Source organism: Schistocerca gregaria, chromosome 4, assembly GCF_023897955.1.
Source record: "Schistocerca gregaria isolate iqSchGreg1 chromosome 4, iqSchGreg1.2, whole genome shotgun sequence".
Taxonomy (NCBI): Eukaryota; Metazoa; Arthropoda; class Insecta; order Orthoptera; family Acrididae; genus Schistocerca; species Schistocerca gregaria.
Genome location: NC_064923.1, coordinates 545,414,226 through 545,434,276, shown reverse-complemented (window position 1 = coordinate 545,434,276; position 20,051 = coordinate 545,414,226). Strand labels below are relative to the sequence as shown.

General features: G+C 39.8%; 1 protein-coding gene across 2 annotated transcripts in view; it reads right to left on the bottom strand.

Annotated features, from left to right (window-relative positions):
* Positions 1-20,051, bottom strand: part of LOC126268168 (uncharacterized) — a 256,697-nt gene that overhangs the window by 39,929 nt on the left and 196,717 nt on the right. For both annotated transcript variants that reach the window (XM_049973759.1, XM_049973760.1), the window contains exon 7: positions 11,499-11,592. In XM_049973759.1, coding sequence (XP_049829716.1) covers positions 11,499-11,592 — 94 coding nt within the window. The remainder of the gene's footprint in view (positions 1-11,498; positions 11,593-20,051) is intronic.

Below are 20,051 nucleotides of genomic sequence, written 5' to 3'. Positions count from 1 at the left end.
AGTCTACATTTTATATCCTCTCTACTTTGACCATCATCAGTTATTTTGCTTCCCAAATAGCAAAACTCCTTTACCGCTTTAAGTGTCTCATTTCCTAATCTAATCCCTCAGCATCATCTGAGTTAATTCGACTACATTCCATTATCATCGTTTTGCTTTTGTTGATGTTCATCTTATATCCTCCTTTCAAGACACTGTCCATTCCGTTCAACTGCTCTTCCAAGTCCTTTGTTGTCTCTGACGGAATTACAATGTCATCAGCAAACCCTAAAGTTTTTATTTCTTTTCCATGGATTTTAATACCTACTCCTAATTTTTCTTTTGTTTCCTTTACTGCTTGCTCAATATACAGATTGAATAACATCGGGGAGAGGCTACAACCCTGTCTCACTCCCTTCCCAACCAATACTTCCCTTTCATGTCCCTCGACTCTTATAACTGCCATCTGGTTTTTGTACAAATTGTAAATAAAATTCCGCTCCCTGTATTTTAACCCCTGCCACCTTCAGAATTTGAAAGAGAGTATTCCAGTCAACACTGTCAAAAGCTTTCTCTAAGTCTACAAATGCTAGAAACATAGGTTTGCCTTTTCTTAATCTAGTTTCTAAGATAAGTGGTAGAGTCAGTATTGCCTCACGTGTTCCAACATTTCTACAGAATCCAAACTGATCTTCCCCGAGGTCAGCTTCTACCAGTTTTTCCATTCATCTGCAAGGAATTCACGTCAGTATTTTGCAGCAGTGACTTATTAAACTGATAGTTCAGTAATTTTCACATCTGTCAACACCAGCTTTCTTTTGGATTGGAATTATTATATTCTTCTTGAAGTCGCACTCAATTATCAAACTAACTTAAATATATCGTCATATTTCCAAACCTCTCATCCCATCTGACAGCTTACTTCTTCCTTATTCCAAATAGTACTACAAAATTCTACATTCAAGAATTCCTCTTTAACAATATCTTTTGATTAAGTCATCAATCATCACATCACGTTATCTTTACTCACTTCTAATCCTGGATAGGTTGGCAATTGAAGAGTAGTTTTGATAGATATAAAGAATAGTAAAAGAGTAGGCAGCAGTGAAGAAAACTAAAGAAGAAATACCACCTCTACAGCTAAGGGCCCTGTGCATGCTATGGAACATATTCACCAAAGTGTAAGTGAAACCCCTGAGGTCATCGACTACAAAAATTTTGTACTAAGCTTATGCCCCCAAGTTCAAGTTTTAAAATGATCTATTACTTGATAACTTTGCTCAATTTGCCCATAGCACCCACTATTTTCAACCCCAAACCCAGGTACGTCTATTACTTCATTACCCTCCTTTATAGAATCATAGAACTCCTCAGCTTATGCACTTATTTTACTACCTGCGTCCAAAAGAGCCTTTTGCTCCCTACCATTTATTTTCATGAAAGGTTGTTCTGCTTTAATATCCTCCACATCTTCATCCTCTTGTAACAAATCTCTTTCAATATTGTCATATTCCTACTTTCTATAACCTATTGCTGACCAGTCTTCTTCTTTTGACCCCTGTCTGATTGCACATAAACTCTCTTCCTCCTCACTACAAGTTGCCATACCGTTACCCTTGCCAATAAGAAACGCATTAACTTCCTCCTCCTCATTAGTATCTATACCATGGTTCAAGGAATTGTTGAAGTCCCTCCCTCAATAATCTCAGGAATTGGCCCTTTCTCGCCCTCAAGACTCTATGCAAATTAATTTGAAAAAAAAAAAAAAAAAAGTATTCTCCTGTACCTCATCTTCTCCCTCCTCACTATCACTACCCTCACTGCTTGTTTCCTCCCTCTCACTTCCACTACTTTGCAATTGTATTGCTTTATTCTCCTTCTACCTGTCTACTTGCTCTCTTTCATATTCTTTAACACCTTCATACATATGGGAAATCAGCTCCATATATGAACCTCCTGATTCTACATTATTCCTACTCTTAGCTTTGAGCCCTACCTCTGCAATCACCAAGTCTGACTTTCACAACACTTATCACCATGATTAGCATTGTTATTACTGCTCATTACAAAACATCTAGCATCATTGTGGCAACTGGCAACATTGGTAGGCCCAGACACTTGACCTGCCCCAGCATGGGCCCTCACTGTTGCGGGGTACCGTTTCCCGTATTAAAACTTCCTCTCGTATTGTAACCTCAATTATTACCTCTAAAATTTGCTCGACATCTTTCTCCTCTATCTCTCACATTTACTTGATTCACTCTATTGGTCTATTCCCTGTTCTCTTGGTACCTTCAAGAATCTCTATTTCCATTAAATGAACAATTTGTCTGCCATCTATCTACATCTCTCATCCTATTCATAAAATCTGTCAGGCTATTATTATGGCCAATTAATCCACATCTCCTATTAGGAGGTAACTTCCCCATCAATACTTCTATTGTATCTCGATCTCTCCAAGTACTATCCAAATGTTTCAACCTATTGATCTATCTCTCATGATATTCTCTTATACTCTCCCTATTTCAGTTATCATACCACAGTGTTTTCTTAAAAGCCTCTATGAAATCACACTCTTTCTCCCTAGACCAGTACTTTGCTAGGAAAGCTAACACAAAATTCACAAACGTTTCATATTTATCCGGTGCACCTGTATCTCCACCCCCCCCCCCCACCCCCCCCCCCCCCACCCCACCCCACCACCACCCCAAATTCTAAACTCTCACCCTTCAAACAAGCACTGGCCCTCCTTAATTTATCCTTCTCGGTCCACTCCACAGTAAACTGACTTCTTAAAGTATTCTCAAAAGCCACTGGATGGACATTGCCTTTAGGATCAAACACCATATTATTAAAATTACTATCGTCTCTCACATGGACTACCACAGATGGAGCTGTGTAATTCCTATCTTCTGCCTTTCTTTCCAAAGTCCCTACACTCTTCTCAATCACAAAAGTGGACTCTTTGATTTCTTCCACTTCTGCTTGAGCTTTCTTGCTATGTTAGTGCAACATTCTCTCACTCCTTCACTTCTGTCTTTCCCTTATCACACACTTCAGTTTGTGCTACTATATTTTTATCCAAGCATTCCACCCTTCCATTCACCTCCTCCCTGAATCTCTTTTGCTTTCCCACCAACTTGAATTCTTTTTCTTTAAATGTTTCTTTAACATCATCTTTAAATCTGTCAAAATCTTTGCCTACATTTGACTCTATTTCAGAAATCTTCTTTTCCATCCCATCTTCTAGTTCCCTTTTCAAATCCTTAAACCTTTGTTCAAATTTCAAATCTAAATTCCTCAGTACTTCTCCCATGTCCTTTTGAGATTTATTAACTACTTCTACCTCCCTACTAACAGCTTCCATCTTTCTACTCAATCCATCTTGCACATCCTTCATTTCCACCAACAGCGCAGCAAACATACTTTGTATTTGAACTTTCTCCCTTACTTCTCCCTCAACACCTGGTTCTGTCTTGCTGACTACATCTTTTTCCACCTTTTCCATTTTTCCCCTTGCTCATCATCCCACACCTTAAAACTGCCTACTCGTTTATGCTCTTTGATAGTCATCTTTTTGTATTTGCTGCATAAACAACACCACCAAACAAATATCACCTACTGCCAAAATTTCAAAACAATTCTGTTGATTTGAACTGGCAGCATCCAAGTAATACTGTTCTGTCACTACACAGTCAACATATGTGAAGAAAACGGTTCCCGGAGATTTACTGTGACCATGAATTTGAAATCAGAAAATATTTAAAGAAAAACAGAATGTTTAAAGAGAAACTCCATTAAGAAAATTAAAATTGTGTAAACACTACTAATCATGTCTAGTTCAGGAAACTACAAAAGCACACCTCCATATGAGAAGTTCATGAATCCTGTTAAACTCCTGATAATAAAATCCTCTGACTGCAGAAAACACTAAAACAATCTGAAGCTAATTTGATAAATAATGACACAGTGTACTGTAATTTTGCTTACCAGTAACAGTTAAACCCAGATAAATTTGCACCTAAACATGAATGAACAGGAATATGACATTAAGTGACATGTAAACAAAGATCACGTATTTTAACAACTGTCAGATTCAAAGTTTCCTCCAATATGCTAACTTGAACCAATGGTGAATAAGCTAGTTCTTTGTAATTAGCTGGTGTAAATAACATCAATGGCAGATGCCTCAACTTACACTTTCAGCCACATTTTACAGTGCAACACACAAATTCTCCTGTCTAAATTACTGCAGATACACGTCAATGCAGGCCCTTCCAAAAGATCATACAATGCATGCAACAACTAATGCAAATACTCTGAAGAACAAAAACAATTTAATGATGGCAATAACTACTGTTTTAGCACATTCATAAACTGTAGTCAAGAAGATGAGCAATATTAAATTCAGAGTTTATGTATTGCAGTTCAATTCTAAACTAACAACAATACTGTCTGTTCATGAGTGCTTTGTCACTACCATAGGCATCGTTCTGCAAAAACCAACAGCATTTGTGTAATACAATGTCCTTTTAGAATATACATCATAAAGTCAAATTCCAAACCAGTCTAACACAAAAACATCCAGTACTAATATTGCCTTAAATGCACACCATTTGCTACACACAGTAGTCAGTACTTCCTTCGATACTGCCATGCTTTCGCACCAACTCCCACTGTCTGCTCCACACTGTTCAACCTGACAGCTATCGATACCTCTCTCGCTCCACAGTTCTTACAAGACATCTGCCTATTGCATTCTGTTTCACACAATACATTTAATAAAACTATTTGAAAGATCACCAGAAACAAAATCCAAGTCTTTACATAAAGAACTTGTACAGAAAATAGCACAGCAAACATAGTCACACACATTTCATGTTCTACACTATATAATCAAATGAAAATTATTCTACGTCATCAGAAATATATCAATGGAGTACAAAGTAGTAAAAGAAATGAAAAAACTTGTATCTCAATATTAATCATGGCATCACAAGTGGTTCAATAATGTACTGTTTGATGCAAGAAGTTGTATTTATTGCTTCAGTTTGTGGTATGTATTGTTCTTATTTATATATAGTATCTGTCTTCCACCACTTTGTAAGCACATATTTTTCTTGTAATATGTTGAAATAATGTACATCTCATGTTTACCCCTTTTTCTTGTGGGACAAATCTTTCTTGCAATACAAAAAATAATATGTATCCCATCTTTATACCTTTTGTATTACTCCAGATATGAGGATGGATGAGTGCTAAAATTCTGTGTCAGAAATAATGAAATGTGACCAAACCAGAAAAATTCCTGTATAAAAAATCTGAAGTTCAGAGAAAAGTAACAAAAATTTTGAGGTTTGTCAGTGTCACTGTAATTCTGTCAGAGATGGAACACGACTTGGAAAGAGCAGTGGAACAGATTGGGCAGTGTCTTGAAAAAGAGCTTAGAAAATTAATATCAGCAAAAATATAACAAGTGTCATGAATTTCAGTCAAATTAAATCATAGGTTGATAGGGGACTGAGATTAGAAATTGACACAAAAAGTTGACTATAAGAAGAGATTATTGGATAGGACACATACTAAGTTATAAATCTGGTAATGGGTAGGGGGAATGTGGGTGGTAAGAATTGGAGACCAAGGCACGAGTACTTTAAGCAGGTTCAAATAGGCATATGTTGCAGTAGTTATGCAGACAATATGAGACATGCAAAAGATGGACTACAATAAAGTGCTGCATCAATATAGTACTTGAGTTGAGGACCACAACAACAACAACAACAACCTTAACAAAACAACAATAACAGCACATCACAGAGTGAAAATAAATAAACTTTCACTCTCCAGTGTCAGTGATCATGAAGTTTATTCTTATAATTTATTCAGTTACCACAACAGATTTTAAATGTGATACTTCAGTTATAAATATTATCTGTCTACACTCAAATGATTTTAAAAAGTTTTACTGCACTAGTTATTTGCATATTCTGTCAAAATTTCACTTGCATGAATTTCCTGTGTCATACACTACATGCTGCATATATTTGCAACCAAGCAACAAATCCTATGCAGAACAAAGTCCGATATTATCCACTACTCTATCTGATAAACAACTTACATTCAACATCTTTCTTCTGTAGTTTATAGTTGCAATTTATTTTCTCTGCTGAGTATGATTTAAGTTTAGTGGAGTAAGCAATGTCACTTTTAATATACACTCCTGGAAATGGAAAAAAGAACACATTGACACCGGTGTGTCAGACCCACCATACTTGCTCCAGACACTGCGAGAGGGCTGTACAAGCAATGATCACACGCACGGCATGACACACCAGGAACCGCGGTGTTGGCCGTCGAATGGCGCTAGCTGCGCAGCATTTGTGCACCGTCGCCGTCAGTGTCAGCCAGTTTGCCGTGGCACATGGAGCTCCATCGCAGTCTTTAACACTGGTAGCATGCCACGACAGCGTGGATGTGAACCGTATGTGCAGTTGATGGACTTTGAGCGAGGGCGTATAGTGGGCATGCGGGAGGCCGGGTGGACGTACCGCCGAATTGCTCAACACGTGGGGCGTGAGGTCTCCACAGTACATCGATGTTGTCGCCAGTGGTGGGCGGAAGGTGCACGTGCCCGTCGACCTGGGACCGGACCGCAGCAATGCACAGATGCACGCCAAGACCGTAGGATCCTATGCAATGCCGTAGGGGACCGCACCGCCACTTCCCAGCAAATTAGGGACACTGTTGCTCCTGGGGTATCAGCGAGGACCATTCGCAACCGTCTCCATGAAGATGGGCTACGGTCCCGCACACCGTTAGGCCATCTTTTGCTCATGCCCCAACATCGTGCAGCCCGCCTCCAGTGGTGTCGCGACAGGCGTGAATGGAGGTACGAATGGAGACGTGTCGTCTTCAGCGATGAGAGTCGGTTCTGCCTTGGTGCCAATGATGGTCGTATGCGTGTTTGGCGCCGTGCAGGTGAGCGCCACAATCAGGACTGCATACGACCGAGGCACACAGGGCCAACACCCGGCATCGTGGTGTGGGGAGCGATCTCCTACACTGGCCGTACACCTCTGGTGATCGTCGAGGGGACACTGAATAGTGCACGGTACATCCAAACCATCATCGAACCCATCGTTCTACCATTCCTAGACTGGCAAGGGAACTTGCTGTTCCAACAGGACAATGCACATCCGCATGTATCCCGTGCCACCCAACGTGCTCTAGAAGGTGTAAGTCAACTACCCTGGCCAGCAAGATCTCCGGATCTGTCCCCCATTGAGCATGTTTGGGACTGGATGAAGCGGCGTCTCACACGGTCTGCACGTCCAGCACAAACGCTGGTCCAACTGAGGCGCCAGGTGGAAATGGCATGGCAAGCCGTTCCACAGGACTACATCCATCATCTCTACAATCGTCTCCATGGGAGAATAGCAGCCTGCATTGCTGCGAAAGGTGGATATACACTGTACTAGTGCCGACATTGTGCATGCTCTGTTGCCTGTGTCTATGTGCCTGTGGTTCTGTCAGTGTGATCATGTGATGTATCTGACCCCAGGAATGTGTCAATAAAGTTTCCCATTCCTGGGACAATGAATTCGCGGTGTTCTTATTTCAATTTCCGGGAGTGTATTTTGAGTCATTTGTTGATCATTAAACCAGACTTAATGTCATTCTGGTCCAGACCTAATTTTTATAAGGAATTAAAAAATTAGGTGCAGTCTCTCTTCCTTACTGCTTAACATTCAAAGAGTTCTATACTTTTGGTGTTCTTCAATGAAATCCTATCTGGTTGCAGCCATGTAATGGAGTCATCATCATGATGCATTGTTTTGACAAGTTTCATATCTATTGTCTTCTTCATCAGATTAGGAAGTTTGTTGAAAGTTGCATTAGTACACTGTTTCCTGAAAATTTTTAATAAATTAATTTTGCCAAGTATTCCTGGGCCAACATAGATTTTGTTCTTGTATCTTTATATTTCCTGAATATGAGATTACTTTCTTTTATTGGATACTCTGATTTTCGACTTGTATCACATCTTGCAGTTCTTCAGTTAAATATTACTGGACATTGCCTCTCATCAGTCCTTTTAAGAAAACCTAAAGTTGACTTACTAATGACTTATTTTAGTGTAACAGCAGTCTCCAGTGGGAAACTCAGTCAGGCAAGTACTAAGATGTTAAAAAAGTTCAAGATATTCACAAAAATAAAGTGAAAAATAATGTTAGTATATTTCATTAAAATATTGGGGGATTGAAGAATAAAACTGATGAGCTGCTTTGTTTAGAAGATATAGAAACTGAGAATGTAATAGATGTACTATACCTGTCTGAGCATAACATTGTCACTGATATGCAAAAGGTTAGCATCAATGGGTACAAATTAGCTGCACATGTAAGTAGAGATAATATGATGAGAGGAGGAGTTGCATATACGTCAAAAGCTTCCACAGTGTAAAAAATTTAGAAACTAAAAAATTTTGTGTAGAGCAAGCACATGGAAGCATGTGCCACTGAACATAAACTAAATGATGGCACTTTCATAATTGTAACAGTGTATAGGTCCCCCTCAGGGAATTACCTGCTAGTTCTTGAAAACTTGGATGCTTTGTTGTGCTACCTGTCAGACAGGGGGAAGCAAATTATCATTTGTGGGGATTTCAGTGTTGATTCCCTGAAAGAGAGTAATAGGAAGAATGACATTGTAGTATTACTCAGTTCTTTCAATTTGAGCTCCGTCATTGATTTTCCTACTCGGATAACAAAGAACAGCGGTACATTGATAGATAAAATTTTTATAGATCAAGATAAGTTTAAGGACATAAATACCTATCCCATTGAGAATGGTCTTTCAGATGATGGTGCACAGCTAGTTACTGTACATGACATAGCTCCATGCAGTATATCAAATCAGACTTTCAAAGAAGTGCATTCAAATAACAATAATAATATTGCAAACTTTAGGGAAAGCCTACAGCAGCTAGACTGGGATGAAGTGTATAAGGAACCTGATGCAAACTTGAAATATAACTTATTTTACAATGCATTTTTAAGGGTATTTGAAAATTGTTTTCCTAAGAAAATAGTTAAACATAATTCCACGAAAACGTATAAAAAATCTTGGCTAACTAAAGGAATGAGAATATCTTGCAACCGTAAAAGAGAACTGTATCTAACAGCAAGAGGGAGTACTGACCCCAAAATTGTTCAATATTATAAAAACCATTGTGCGGTACCTAGAAAAGTTATTAAAAAGTCCAGAAGCATGTGTATCATGTCTGAGATCAATAACTCTGATAATAAAATTAAAGCAATTTGGAATATTATTGAAAGGGAAACAGGGCAACCAAGAGAACAAGAAGACTCTACTGCCATAAAACTGAATGACAAGTGTACTAACAAACAACCAGAAATGGAAAATATTTTCAATAATCAATTTTTTAAATGTTGTGGAGAAAATAGGATCTAGATCTTCACTAGAAGAGGCAAGGCTACTAATAGAAGAGGCCATACCTGTGCAGTTTGAAACAACTGTAATTCCACCACATGGAAATCATCTGAAATCAGTAAAATAATAAACTAACTGAAAAGTAAAAGCTCTTACAGAATTGATGGCATTTCCAGCAAGGTACTTAAAGCTTGTTCCCCACATATAAGTAGGATTCTCAGCCACATATGTAACAGCTCTTTGCAGCAGGGTGTTTTCAACGATAGACTGAAATATGCCATTGTGAAAGCATTGCATAAAAAGGGGGATGCGTCGGATGTCAACAACTACTGCCCAATCTCTCTTCTGACAGCTCTATCAAAAATTTTTGAAAAAGTAATGTATTCAAGAGCAGCCTCCCATATTTGTAAAAATAAAGGACTAACAAAATGTCAGTTTGGTTTTCAGAAAGGCTTTTCAACAGAAAATGCTATATACTCTTTCACTGATCAAATATTAAATGCTCTGAATAACTGGACATCACCCATTGGTATTTTTTGTGATCTTTCAAAGGCCTTTGATTGTGTAAATCAAGGAATTCTTTTAGATAAGCTAAATCATTATAGTTTGAGAGGGGCAGTGCACAAATGGTTTAATTCATACTTATCTGGAAGAATGCAGATAGTTAAAATAAGTGGTTCATGTAATGTTAAAACAACAGCTGATTCCTCAAACTGGGGGGGGGGGGGGGCATCATGTATGGGGTCCCACAGGGTTTGGTCTTAGGTCCTTTACTGTTCTTGATATACATTAATGACTTACCATTCCACATTGATGAAGATGCAAAGTTAATTCTTTTTGCTGATGATACAAATATAGTAATAACACCCAAAATCCATGAACTAAGTGATGTAATTGTAAATGATGTTTTTCACAAAATTAGTAAGTGGTTCTCAGCAAACGGACGTGCTTTAAATTTTGATAAAACACAGTGTATACAGTTCCGTACAGTAAATGGCAAAACTCCATTAATAAATATAGACTTTGAACAGAAGTCTGTAGACAAGGCAGAATTTTCAAAATATTTAGGTGTGTCCATTGATGAGAGGTTAAACTGGAAGCAACACATTGATGGTCTGCTGAAACGTCTGAGTTCAGCTACGTATGCTATTAGGGTTATTGAAAATTTTGGTGATAAGAATGTCAGTAAATTAGCTTACTATAACCTACTTTTATTCACTGCTTTCATATGGCATCATATTCTGGGGTAATTCATCATTGAGTACAAAAGTATTCATTGCTCAAAAATGTGTACTCAGAATAATTGCTGGAGCCCACCCACGGTCATCCTGCAGGCATCTATTTAAGGATCTAGGGATCCTCACAGTAACCTTAGAGTATATATATTCATTTATGAAATTTGTTGTTAATAATCCAACCCAGTTCAAAAGTAATAGCAGTGTGCATAGCTATAACACCAGGAGAAAGGATGATCTTCACTATGCAGGGTTAAATCTGACAGAAAGGTGTAAATTATCCTGCCACAAAAGTCTTTGGTCACCTACCAAACAGCATCAAAAGCCTGACAGATAGCCAACTAACATTTAAAAACAAATTAAAAGAATTTCTAGATATAAATTAAGGGGGGGGGGGGGGGGGGGGAGAAAAACCCAACTTAAACATTAGTGCCATGCAATATTTTGTGTAATGTAATATCTTGTACAAACATCTTTTATTAACCTGACACATTCCACATCATTACGAAGTGTCGTATTCATGATCTATGAAACAAGTATTAATCTAATCTACTTAGCTTCACATACACGATATGACCAGGAGCACAGATTATCAGACTACTTATTCTGTGACAATTAGAGCAGAGATCAAAGGTGAAAATAACAATTTACATTTACAAGGTTTCACCAAAGAAAACCATAGTTGTTCTCATCAAATACACTACACTGTTTTTTCCTACTAAGCACATTTTTTTATCTCATGTTATTAATTTACATTTTTCTTTTCTTTGTGCTAGGGCCAATAATTTTGAATTTATGACTTTAATTCATAAAACCCTTCACACTCCTTACCTTTAACTTGATGCTTAAAGCCATTAGAGGCCCACTTCATAAGTCGTTGTCTTGTCCAGTTTTCCACATCAATGCCAGACTTTCTTGCTATAGCCTGTAACAAACCAACAAATGTTACTAAATTTGTAGAAACATACTGAAGACCTATTAACGTTAACAGAAATCATATGCTTTCATGTCAAAATAATTACATAGTTCAATACTAAACATTGATAGGTGACAATTGACAACTACATTACTTACTTTATTATATTAATAACATCGTAGGAAAGATAAAGGAAACCAACCAGCTCAGATCCCAAAGTCCAATCTAGATATATTATACCTCTCTCTCTCTCTCTCTCTCTCTCTCTCTCTCTCTCTCACACACACACACACACACACACACACACACACAAAGAAAGAGAGAGAGAGAGAGAGAGAGAGAGAGAGAGAGAGAGAGAGAGAGAGAGAGGTTGCTAAATGACAAATTCACTGATTATTTGAGGGCTCTGCTCACATGTGATCACTGATCAGTATGTGAAACATTTTTGTTGATTTTGGGCTTTGAGATGCAGAAGCACTTATGAGCTGTAACTGATGCAACTTTTAGTTTATAGTTTATTATCTGTCCATTATATTATATGCAGTATAGCAAACTTTGTGATAGGAAACATCTTACACCTAAGATTGTACTGTATTTATTTACATCTGCACGTTCTTGTCACAGATTTAAAAAAAAATCCTGTACAATTATAACACATGCTAGAATTCCAAATTCAATTTATTAATTTATAATTGAAACTGTTACATGCAATTAAAATATTTAGCACCAATGAAACTGTTACATGCAATTAAAATATTCAGCACCAAATCTGCTGGAACAACGTGTGGCCACTAAATTGTTTTTCTCTTGATGGTCCAGCCGAGTTGCCATACATGGTCACACTCTGTTCCACTGAAGTTCATCTTCTTCTAACATCTGTGATTATTAAAATATAGGAAGTGGATAATGAATAAATCTTGGCAACACACAAGAATTTGTTTGATGTCCTGTTTAATCAACAGAACTCTGCAATAAATATCAGCAATTTAATGTGTGGAGTGGGCACACAAGTATCTAATCCAGCATTAGATTGCATGAGAATGAGTCTATCTTTCAAATTTAAGCTGCCGTATTTTTTCAGATAATTCCTCAGATTTTAGAACTATAAATTAAGCTGCTAACTACCATCACTAATCAGTATAGTTCAGAGTTCCAGCTGTCTGCTTAAAATCACTAAAGTTATGGCCTTATTAAATTTCTCTTGCAATAAGTTGTTAAAAGTTGGTTAATATAAAATATACCATTAAATTATTCACATTTTTATGTCCTGTAGATTCACTGCCATCACGCCATTAATGTGCTTTGTTTTGATATTGCATGCTGTTTTTGTCTTCTGTTTGTTTTTGGGTTGTGGAAGCAACATTTACAAAGGAGTTTTCCTCATCTTTCCACTGATAATAATCACTGTCTCTAACTACTTCTCATTGAAGTATTTAAAATCTAATTAATATTATTGGAGATACACATAACACAGGTTTCTGAGTGATATGCAATGTTTAATATCACTGTTCTCTACGGTATTCTACAATTTTCTGGTGTGATATACTGTTACATGTTATGCAGGTTAATACAGTATTTTGCAACAGCAATGGAAGTCTTATGAAGATGATATGCATTTAGCTTATTTTAAAGCATTTTCAGAGGTCATGGAACCAATATTATACATCTTTTCTTAGATTCTTGCAGCAGCCAAAATAAAGACTCTTACATGATAGTGATGCTTACAGTGTTCTTGGAAAAGAGCACAAAATACAGTAATTCTTATCACTTCTTTCCTGTTTGTGACTCCTATAACCCTATACATAACACTTGGAAATGCACCATGGCAGAAGGTTGCCGGTGTACTGTACTTTTGAATATTCTGCCAATGGGATCTGTGTGGCCTCACCACCAGATGATCTTTGTAGTGGGGCCACATGACTGTGCATACAGCACAGAATCCATTACACCATGTACGTGAGTGAGGCCTCACCTTGATAAGCTAAGTGCAACAGTGCAGTGGCATGACCTGCACCTCAAAAGGTATTGGAAGGGGAGGCTGGCAAAGTTTATTGGTGACAATGTAGTGGGTGGTGGTGGGATCACTCATGGAAAAATTCCTGTAGTAGTTGGTGTTAGAGTTGAACCTTTTTAGATTGAAGTCAGCTGATAGGTATACCTGCTTAAAGGAAATCCCTCTAACTAATGGCTCATCTTCAGAGGATATCATGTTTCCAAGTAGATAAGGAATTATCATATTTCATCAAAATATAAGAGGTATTAGAGATAAAATTAGTGAACTGCTTATAGATGTTGACTCTGAAATTATTGATATACTGGAGCACCACTTAAATAATTTGACAATTCAGAGGCTTCCTTTACCAAGGTACAGCTTAGCTGGTTGTTTTTCAAGGAGTTCCTTGCGGGATGGGGGAGTTGCTATGTACGTAAAAAAACAGTTTTCCATTTTAGTCCATAGATGTACCACGGCACTGCACTGAACAGATATTTGAATGCTGTGCAGGGGCAGTTGAATTTAGTGAAACTAAACTTCCATTTGTTGTTGTTTATAGGTCCCCTAACTCTGACCTCAGAGAACTTCTGCTCAAGCTAGAGAGGGTTCTTGGTTCACTTTGTAGGAAATACCAGAAATTAGTTATATGTGGTGACTTCAATATAAATTTTGTATATTATGGTGCAAGAAGAAGGACATTGGTAGATCTCCTAAATTCATCCGATCTGATGCAGACTGAATTTTTCCAACTAGGGTGCAGGGGAACAATAGCACAGCGATAGACAATATTTTTATTCATTCTTCATTATTATATGGGCACTCTGTTAGTAAAAGGGTGAATAGTCTTTCAGGTGTCGTCGTTTCTCTGAAGGTAGGACTGATGTTTAAGATGAACAAAGAACAAGTGATTTCTGATGCCCTTCTACGGAGAACAGAGGAAGCAATTCAGGCGAATAGATGTCTCACATTGAAAGAATTGCATCAGATCATACTGGACGTGTCATTGATGGCTCTTTGTGAGGTTGTGACTGTCAAGTTGGGGTACAAGAAATTGTGTGCGCGCTGGATTCCAAAACTGTTAACAGAAGAACACAAAAAGAAAAGAATGGGCTTTGCACTCGACTTCCTCACACGCTATGCTGAAGCTGGTGATAAGTTCCTTGATCACATTGTGACAGGTGACAAGACGTAGGTTTATCACCATACACCTCAATCCAAGCAACAATCAATGCAATGGCGCCATTCGAATTCACCAATAGCTAAGAAATGCAAAATGTTGATTTCTGCGAAGAAAGTCATGGCTTCTGGTTTTTATGGGACAGACAAGACATTCTTCTGTTGGAATTTATGTCTCCTGGAATGACAGTTAAAGCTGCTGTATATGGCCAGACTTTGAAACGTCTTTGAAGGGCAATTCAAAACAAACTCAGGGGAATGCTGACAAGTGGAATCCGCTTGCTTCATGACAATTCTCAGCCTTACACAGTGCTCATAACCAAAGCATTACTCAAACAATTCAAATGGGACGTATTAGACCATCCGCCATACAGTCCGGACCTTGCGCCCACCGACTTCCATGTCTTCTGTTACCTTAAGTCACATCTTGGTGGAAAATCATTCCATGATGATGAAGAGATCAAAGATGAAGTTGAAATGTGTTTCTGACAACAGCTTGTGCACCAACTTAACAAATGTTTGGATAACGGGGGTGATTATGTCGAAAAATAACAAATAATCCAGTTAAAAACAAAGATTCCAAGACTTACCAAGCGGGAAAGCACCGGCAGACAGGCACATGAACAAAATACACACACAGAATTACTAGCTTTCGCAACCGATGGTTGCTTCTTCAGGAAGGAGAGGGAAAGACGAAAGGATGTGGGTTTTAAGGGAGAGGGTAAGGAGTCATTCCAATCCCGGGAGCGGAAAGACTTCCCTTAGGGGAAAAAAAGGACAGGTGTACACTCGCGCACACACACACACACACACACACACACACATATCCATCCGCACAAACACAGACACAAGCAGACATATTTAAAGGCAAAGAGTAAGGGCAGAGATGTCAGTCGAGGCGGAAGTACAGAGGCAAAGAAGTTGTTGAAAGACAGGTGAGGTATGAGCGGCGGGAACTTGAAATTAGCGGAGGTTGAGGCCTGTCGGATATCAAGAAGAGAGGATATACTGAAGGGCGAGTTCCCATCTCTGGAGTTCGGATAGGGTGGTGTTGGTGGGAAGTATCCAGATAACTCGGACGGTGTAGCACTGTGCCAAGATGTGCTGGCCGTGCATCAAGGCATGTTTAGCCACAGGGTGATCCTCATTACCAACAAACACTGTCTGCCTGTGTCCATTCATGCGAATGGACAGTTTGTTGCTGGTCATTCCCACATAGAAAGCGTCACAGTGCAGGCAGGTCAGTTGGTAAATCACGTGGGTGCTTTCACACGTGGCTCTCCCTTTGATCGTGTACACCTTCCGGGTTACAGGACTGGAGTAGGTGGTGGTGGGAGGGTGCATAGGACAGGTTTTACACCGGGGGCGGTTGCAAGGGTAGGAGCCAGAGGGTAGGGATGGTGGTTTGGGAATTTCATAGGGATAAACCAAGAGGTTACAAAGGTCAGGTGGACGGCGGAAAGACACTCTTGGTGGAGTGGGGAGGATTTCATGAAGGATGGATCTCATTTCGGGGCAGGATTTTAAGAAGTCGTATCCCTGCTGGAGAGCCACATTCAAGGTCTGATCCAGACCCGGGAAGTATTCTGTCACAAGTGGGGCACTTTTGGGGTTCTTCTGTGAGAGGTTCTGGGTTTGAGGGGATGAGGAAGTGGCTCTGGTTATCTGCTTCTGTACCAGGTTGGGAGGGTAGTTGAGGGATGCGAAAGCTGTTTTCAGGTTGTTGGTGTAATGGTCGAGGGATTCAGGACTGGAGCAGATTCGTTTGCCACGAAGGCCTAGGCTGTAGGGAAGGGACCGTTTGATATGGAATGGGTGGCAGCTGTCATAATGGAGGTACTGTTGCTTGTTGGTGGGTTTGATGTGGACGGATGTGTGCAGATGGCCATTGGACAGATGGAGGTCAAAGTCTAGGAAAGTGGCATGAGATTTGGAGTAGGACCAGGTGAATCTGATGGAACCAAAGGAGTTGAGGTTGGAGAGGAAATTCTGGAGTTGTTCTTCACTGTGAGTCCAGATCATGAAAATGTCATCAATAAATCTGTACCAAACTTTGGGTTGGCCGGCTTGGGTAACCAAGAAGGCTTCCTCTAAGCGACCCATAAATAGATTGGCATACGAGGGGGCCATCCTGGTACCCATGGCTGTTCCCTTTAATTGTTGGTATGTCTGGCCTTCAAAAGTGAAGAAGTTGTGGGTCAGGATGAAGCTGGCTAAGGTGACGAGGAAAGAGGTTTTAGGTAGGGTGGCAGGTGATCGGTGTGAAAGGAAGTGCTCCATTGCAGCGAGGCCCTGGACGTGCGGGATATTCGTGTATAGGGAAGTGGCATCAATGGTTACAAGGATGGTTTCCGGGGGTAACAGACTGGGTACGGATTCCAGGCGTTCGAGAAAGTGGTTGGTGTCTTTGATGAAGGATGGGAGACTGCATGTAATGGGTTGAAGGTGTTGATCTACGTAGGCAGAGATACGTTCTGTGGGGGCTTGGAAACAAAGCTAAAATGGGGCGGCCAGGATGTTTGGGTTTGTGAATTTTAGGAAGTAGGTAGAAGGTAGGAGTGCGAGGTGTCGGTGGGGTGAGGAGTTTGATGGAGTCAGGTGAAAGGTTTTGTAGGGGGCCTAAGGTTCTGAGGATTCCTTGAAGCTCCGCCTGGACATCAGGAATGGGATTACCTTGGCAAACTTTGTATGTAGAGTTGTCTGAAAGCTGACGCAGTCCCTCAGCCACATACTCCCGACGATCAAGTACCACGGTCGTGGAACCCTTGTCAGCCGGAAGAATGATGATGGATCGGTCAGCTTTCAGATCACGGATAGCCTGGGCTTAAGCTGTGGTGATGTTGGGAGTAGGATTAAGGTTTTTCAAGAAAGATTGAGAGGCAAGGCTGGAAGTGAGAAATTCCTGGAAGGTTTGGAGAGGGTGATTTTGAGGAAGAGGAGGTGGGTCCCGCTTTGATGGAGGACGGAACTGTTGCAGGCAGGGTTCAATTTGGATAGTGCCCTGAGGAGTTGGATCATTAGGAGTGGGATCAGGATCCCACTCCTATGCACCCTCCCACCACCACCTACTCCAGTCCTGTAACCCGGAAGGTGTACATGATCAAAGGGAGAGCCACGTGTGAAAGCACCCACGTGATTTACCAACTGACCTGCCTGCACTGTGACGCTTTCTATGTGGGAATGACCAGCAACAAACTGTCCATTCGCATGAATGGACACAGGCAGACAGTGTTTGTTGGTAATGAGGATCACCCTGTGGCTAAACATGCCTTGATGCACGGCCAGCACATCTTGGCACAGTGCTACACCGTCCGAGTTATCTGGATACTTCCCACCAACACCAACCTATTCAAACTCCGGAGATGGGAACTCGCCCTTCAGTATATCCTCTCTTCTCGATATCCGACAGGCCTCCACCTCCGCTAATTTCAAGTTCCCGCCGCTCATACCTCACCTGTCTTTCTACAACTTCTTTGCCTCTGTACTTCCGCCTCGACTGACATCTCTGCCCTTACTCTTTGCCTTTAAATATGTCTGCTTGTGTCTGTGTATGTGCAGATGGATATGTGTGTGTGTGTGTGTGTGTGTGTGTGTGTGTGTGTGTGTGTGTGTGTGTGTGTGTGCGAGTGTACACCTGTCCTTTTTTTCCCCTAAGGGAAGTCTTTCCGCTCCCGGGATTGGAATGACTCCTTACCCTCTCCCTTAAAACCCACATCCTTTCGTCTTTCCCTCTCCTTCCTGAAGAAGCAACCATCGGTTGCGAAAGCTAGTAATTCTGTGTGTGTGTTTGTGTGTTTTGTTCATGTGCCTGTCTGCCGGTGCTTTCCCGCTTGGAAAGTCTTGGAATCTTTGTTTTTAATATATTTTTCCCATGTGGAAGTTTCTTTCTATTTTATTTAAATAATCCAGTTAATAAGATGTAACTCACATTTTCTAAATAAATGTTCTATTTAAGGACTGTGAGCCATTGTATCTTTACTTTTCGAAATGTCCTCGTATTTAGTGTCTACAGGGAATCATATAACTTTTGTAGCTAATGACTTTCCAAAATTGATGTCTGAAATACTCCTCCATGATACAGACAAGGGGAGACTGAATCAATAATTAAATCACTGAAGTCTAAGGACTCTCATGGATATGGTGGAGTGCCTAGCAGAATATTACAGTACTGTGCTGTATATATTAGCCCTGTATTTAGCCATATTTGTAATTTTTCCTTTAGGTAGTAAAGCCACTTTATAAAATGGGAGAAAAGGATAATGTCGACAATTTTAGACCTGAAACTTCCTGGCAGATTAAAACTGTGTGCCGGACTGAGACTCGAACTCGGGACCTTTGCCTTTCACGGGCAAGTGCTCTACCACTTGCCCGCAAAAGGCAAAGATCCCAAGTTCAAGTCAAGGTCCAGCACACAGTTTTAATCTGCCAGGAAGTTTCATATCAGCGCACACTCTGCAGCAGAGTGAAAATCTCATTCTGGAATTTTAGACCTACTTCTACACCAGCAGTGTTTACTACAGTTATTGAAAATGTTGTGTATGTAAGGATAATTGATCATTTTACATCACACAATTTGCTTTCAAATGTACAGTTCGGCTTTAGAAGTCATTTAACAACTGAAAATGCTATATTCTGCTTTCTCTGTGAGGTACTTTATGGGTTAAACAAAAGGTTTTGAATGCTAGGCATATTTTTTTATTTAACTAAGGCATTTGATTCTTTTGATCACAAAATATTGCTCCAGAACGTAGACCATTATGGAATACCAGGAGTAGCCCACAACTGGCTCACCTCTTACTTTAGCAACAGACAGCGAAAGGTCATTATTCACAATTTTGAGAATGGCTGTGATGTGAGGTCTGAGTGTGGTACAGACAAGTGGGGGGCGGGGGAGGAGCGGGGGGGGGGGGGGGGGGGGGCAGCGATTAGTGCTGGAGCCAATCCTGTTCCTTATTTATGTAAATGATATGCCCTCTAGTATTACGGGTAACTCTAAAATATTTCTGTTTGCTGATGACACTAGCTTGGTAGTAAAGGATGTTGTGTGCAATATAGGTATGATTTCAAATAAAGCAGTTTATGACCTAAGTTCATGGCTTGTAGAAAATAAACTAATGCTAAATCACAGTAAGACTCAGTTTTTACAGTTTCTAACAAACAATTCCACAAAACCTGACTTTTAATTTCACAGAATGTGCATATGATCAGTAAAACTGAACAGTTCAATTTTCATTCACCTATGTCATATGGTATTATATTTTGGGATAACTTTCACTCAGTTAATACTCAGCAGAAATCA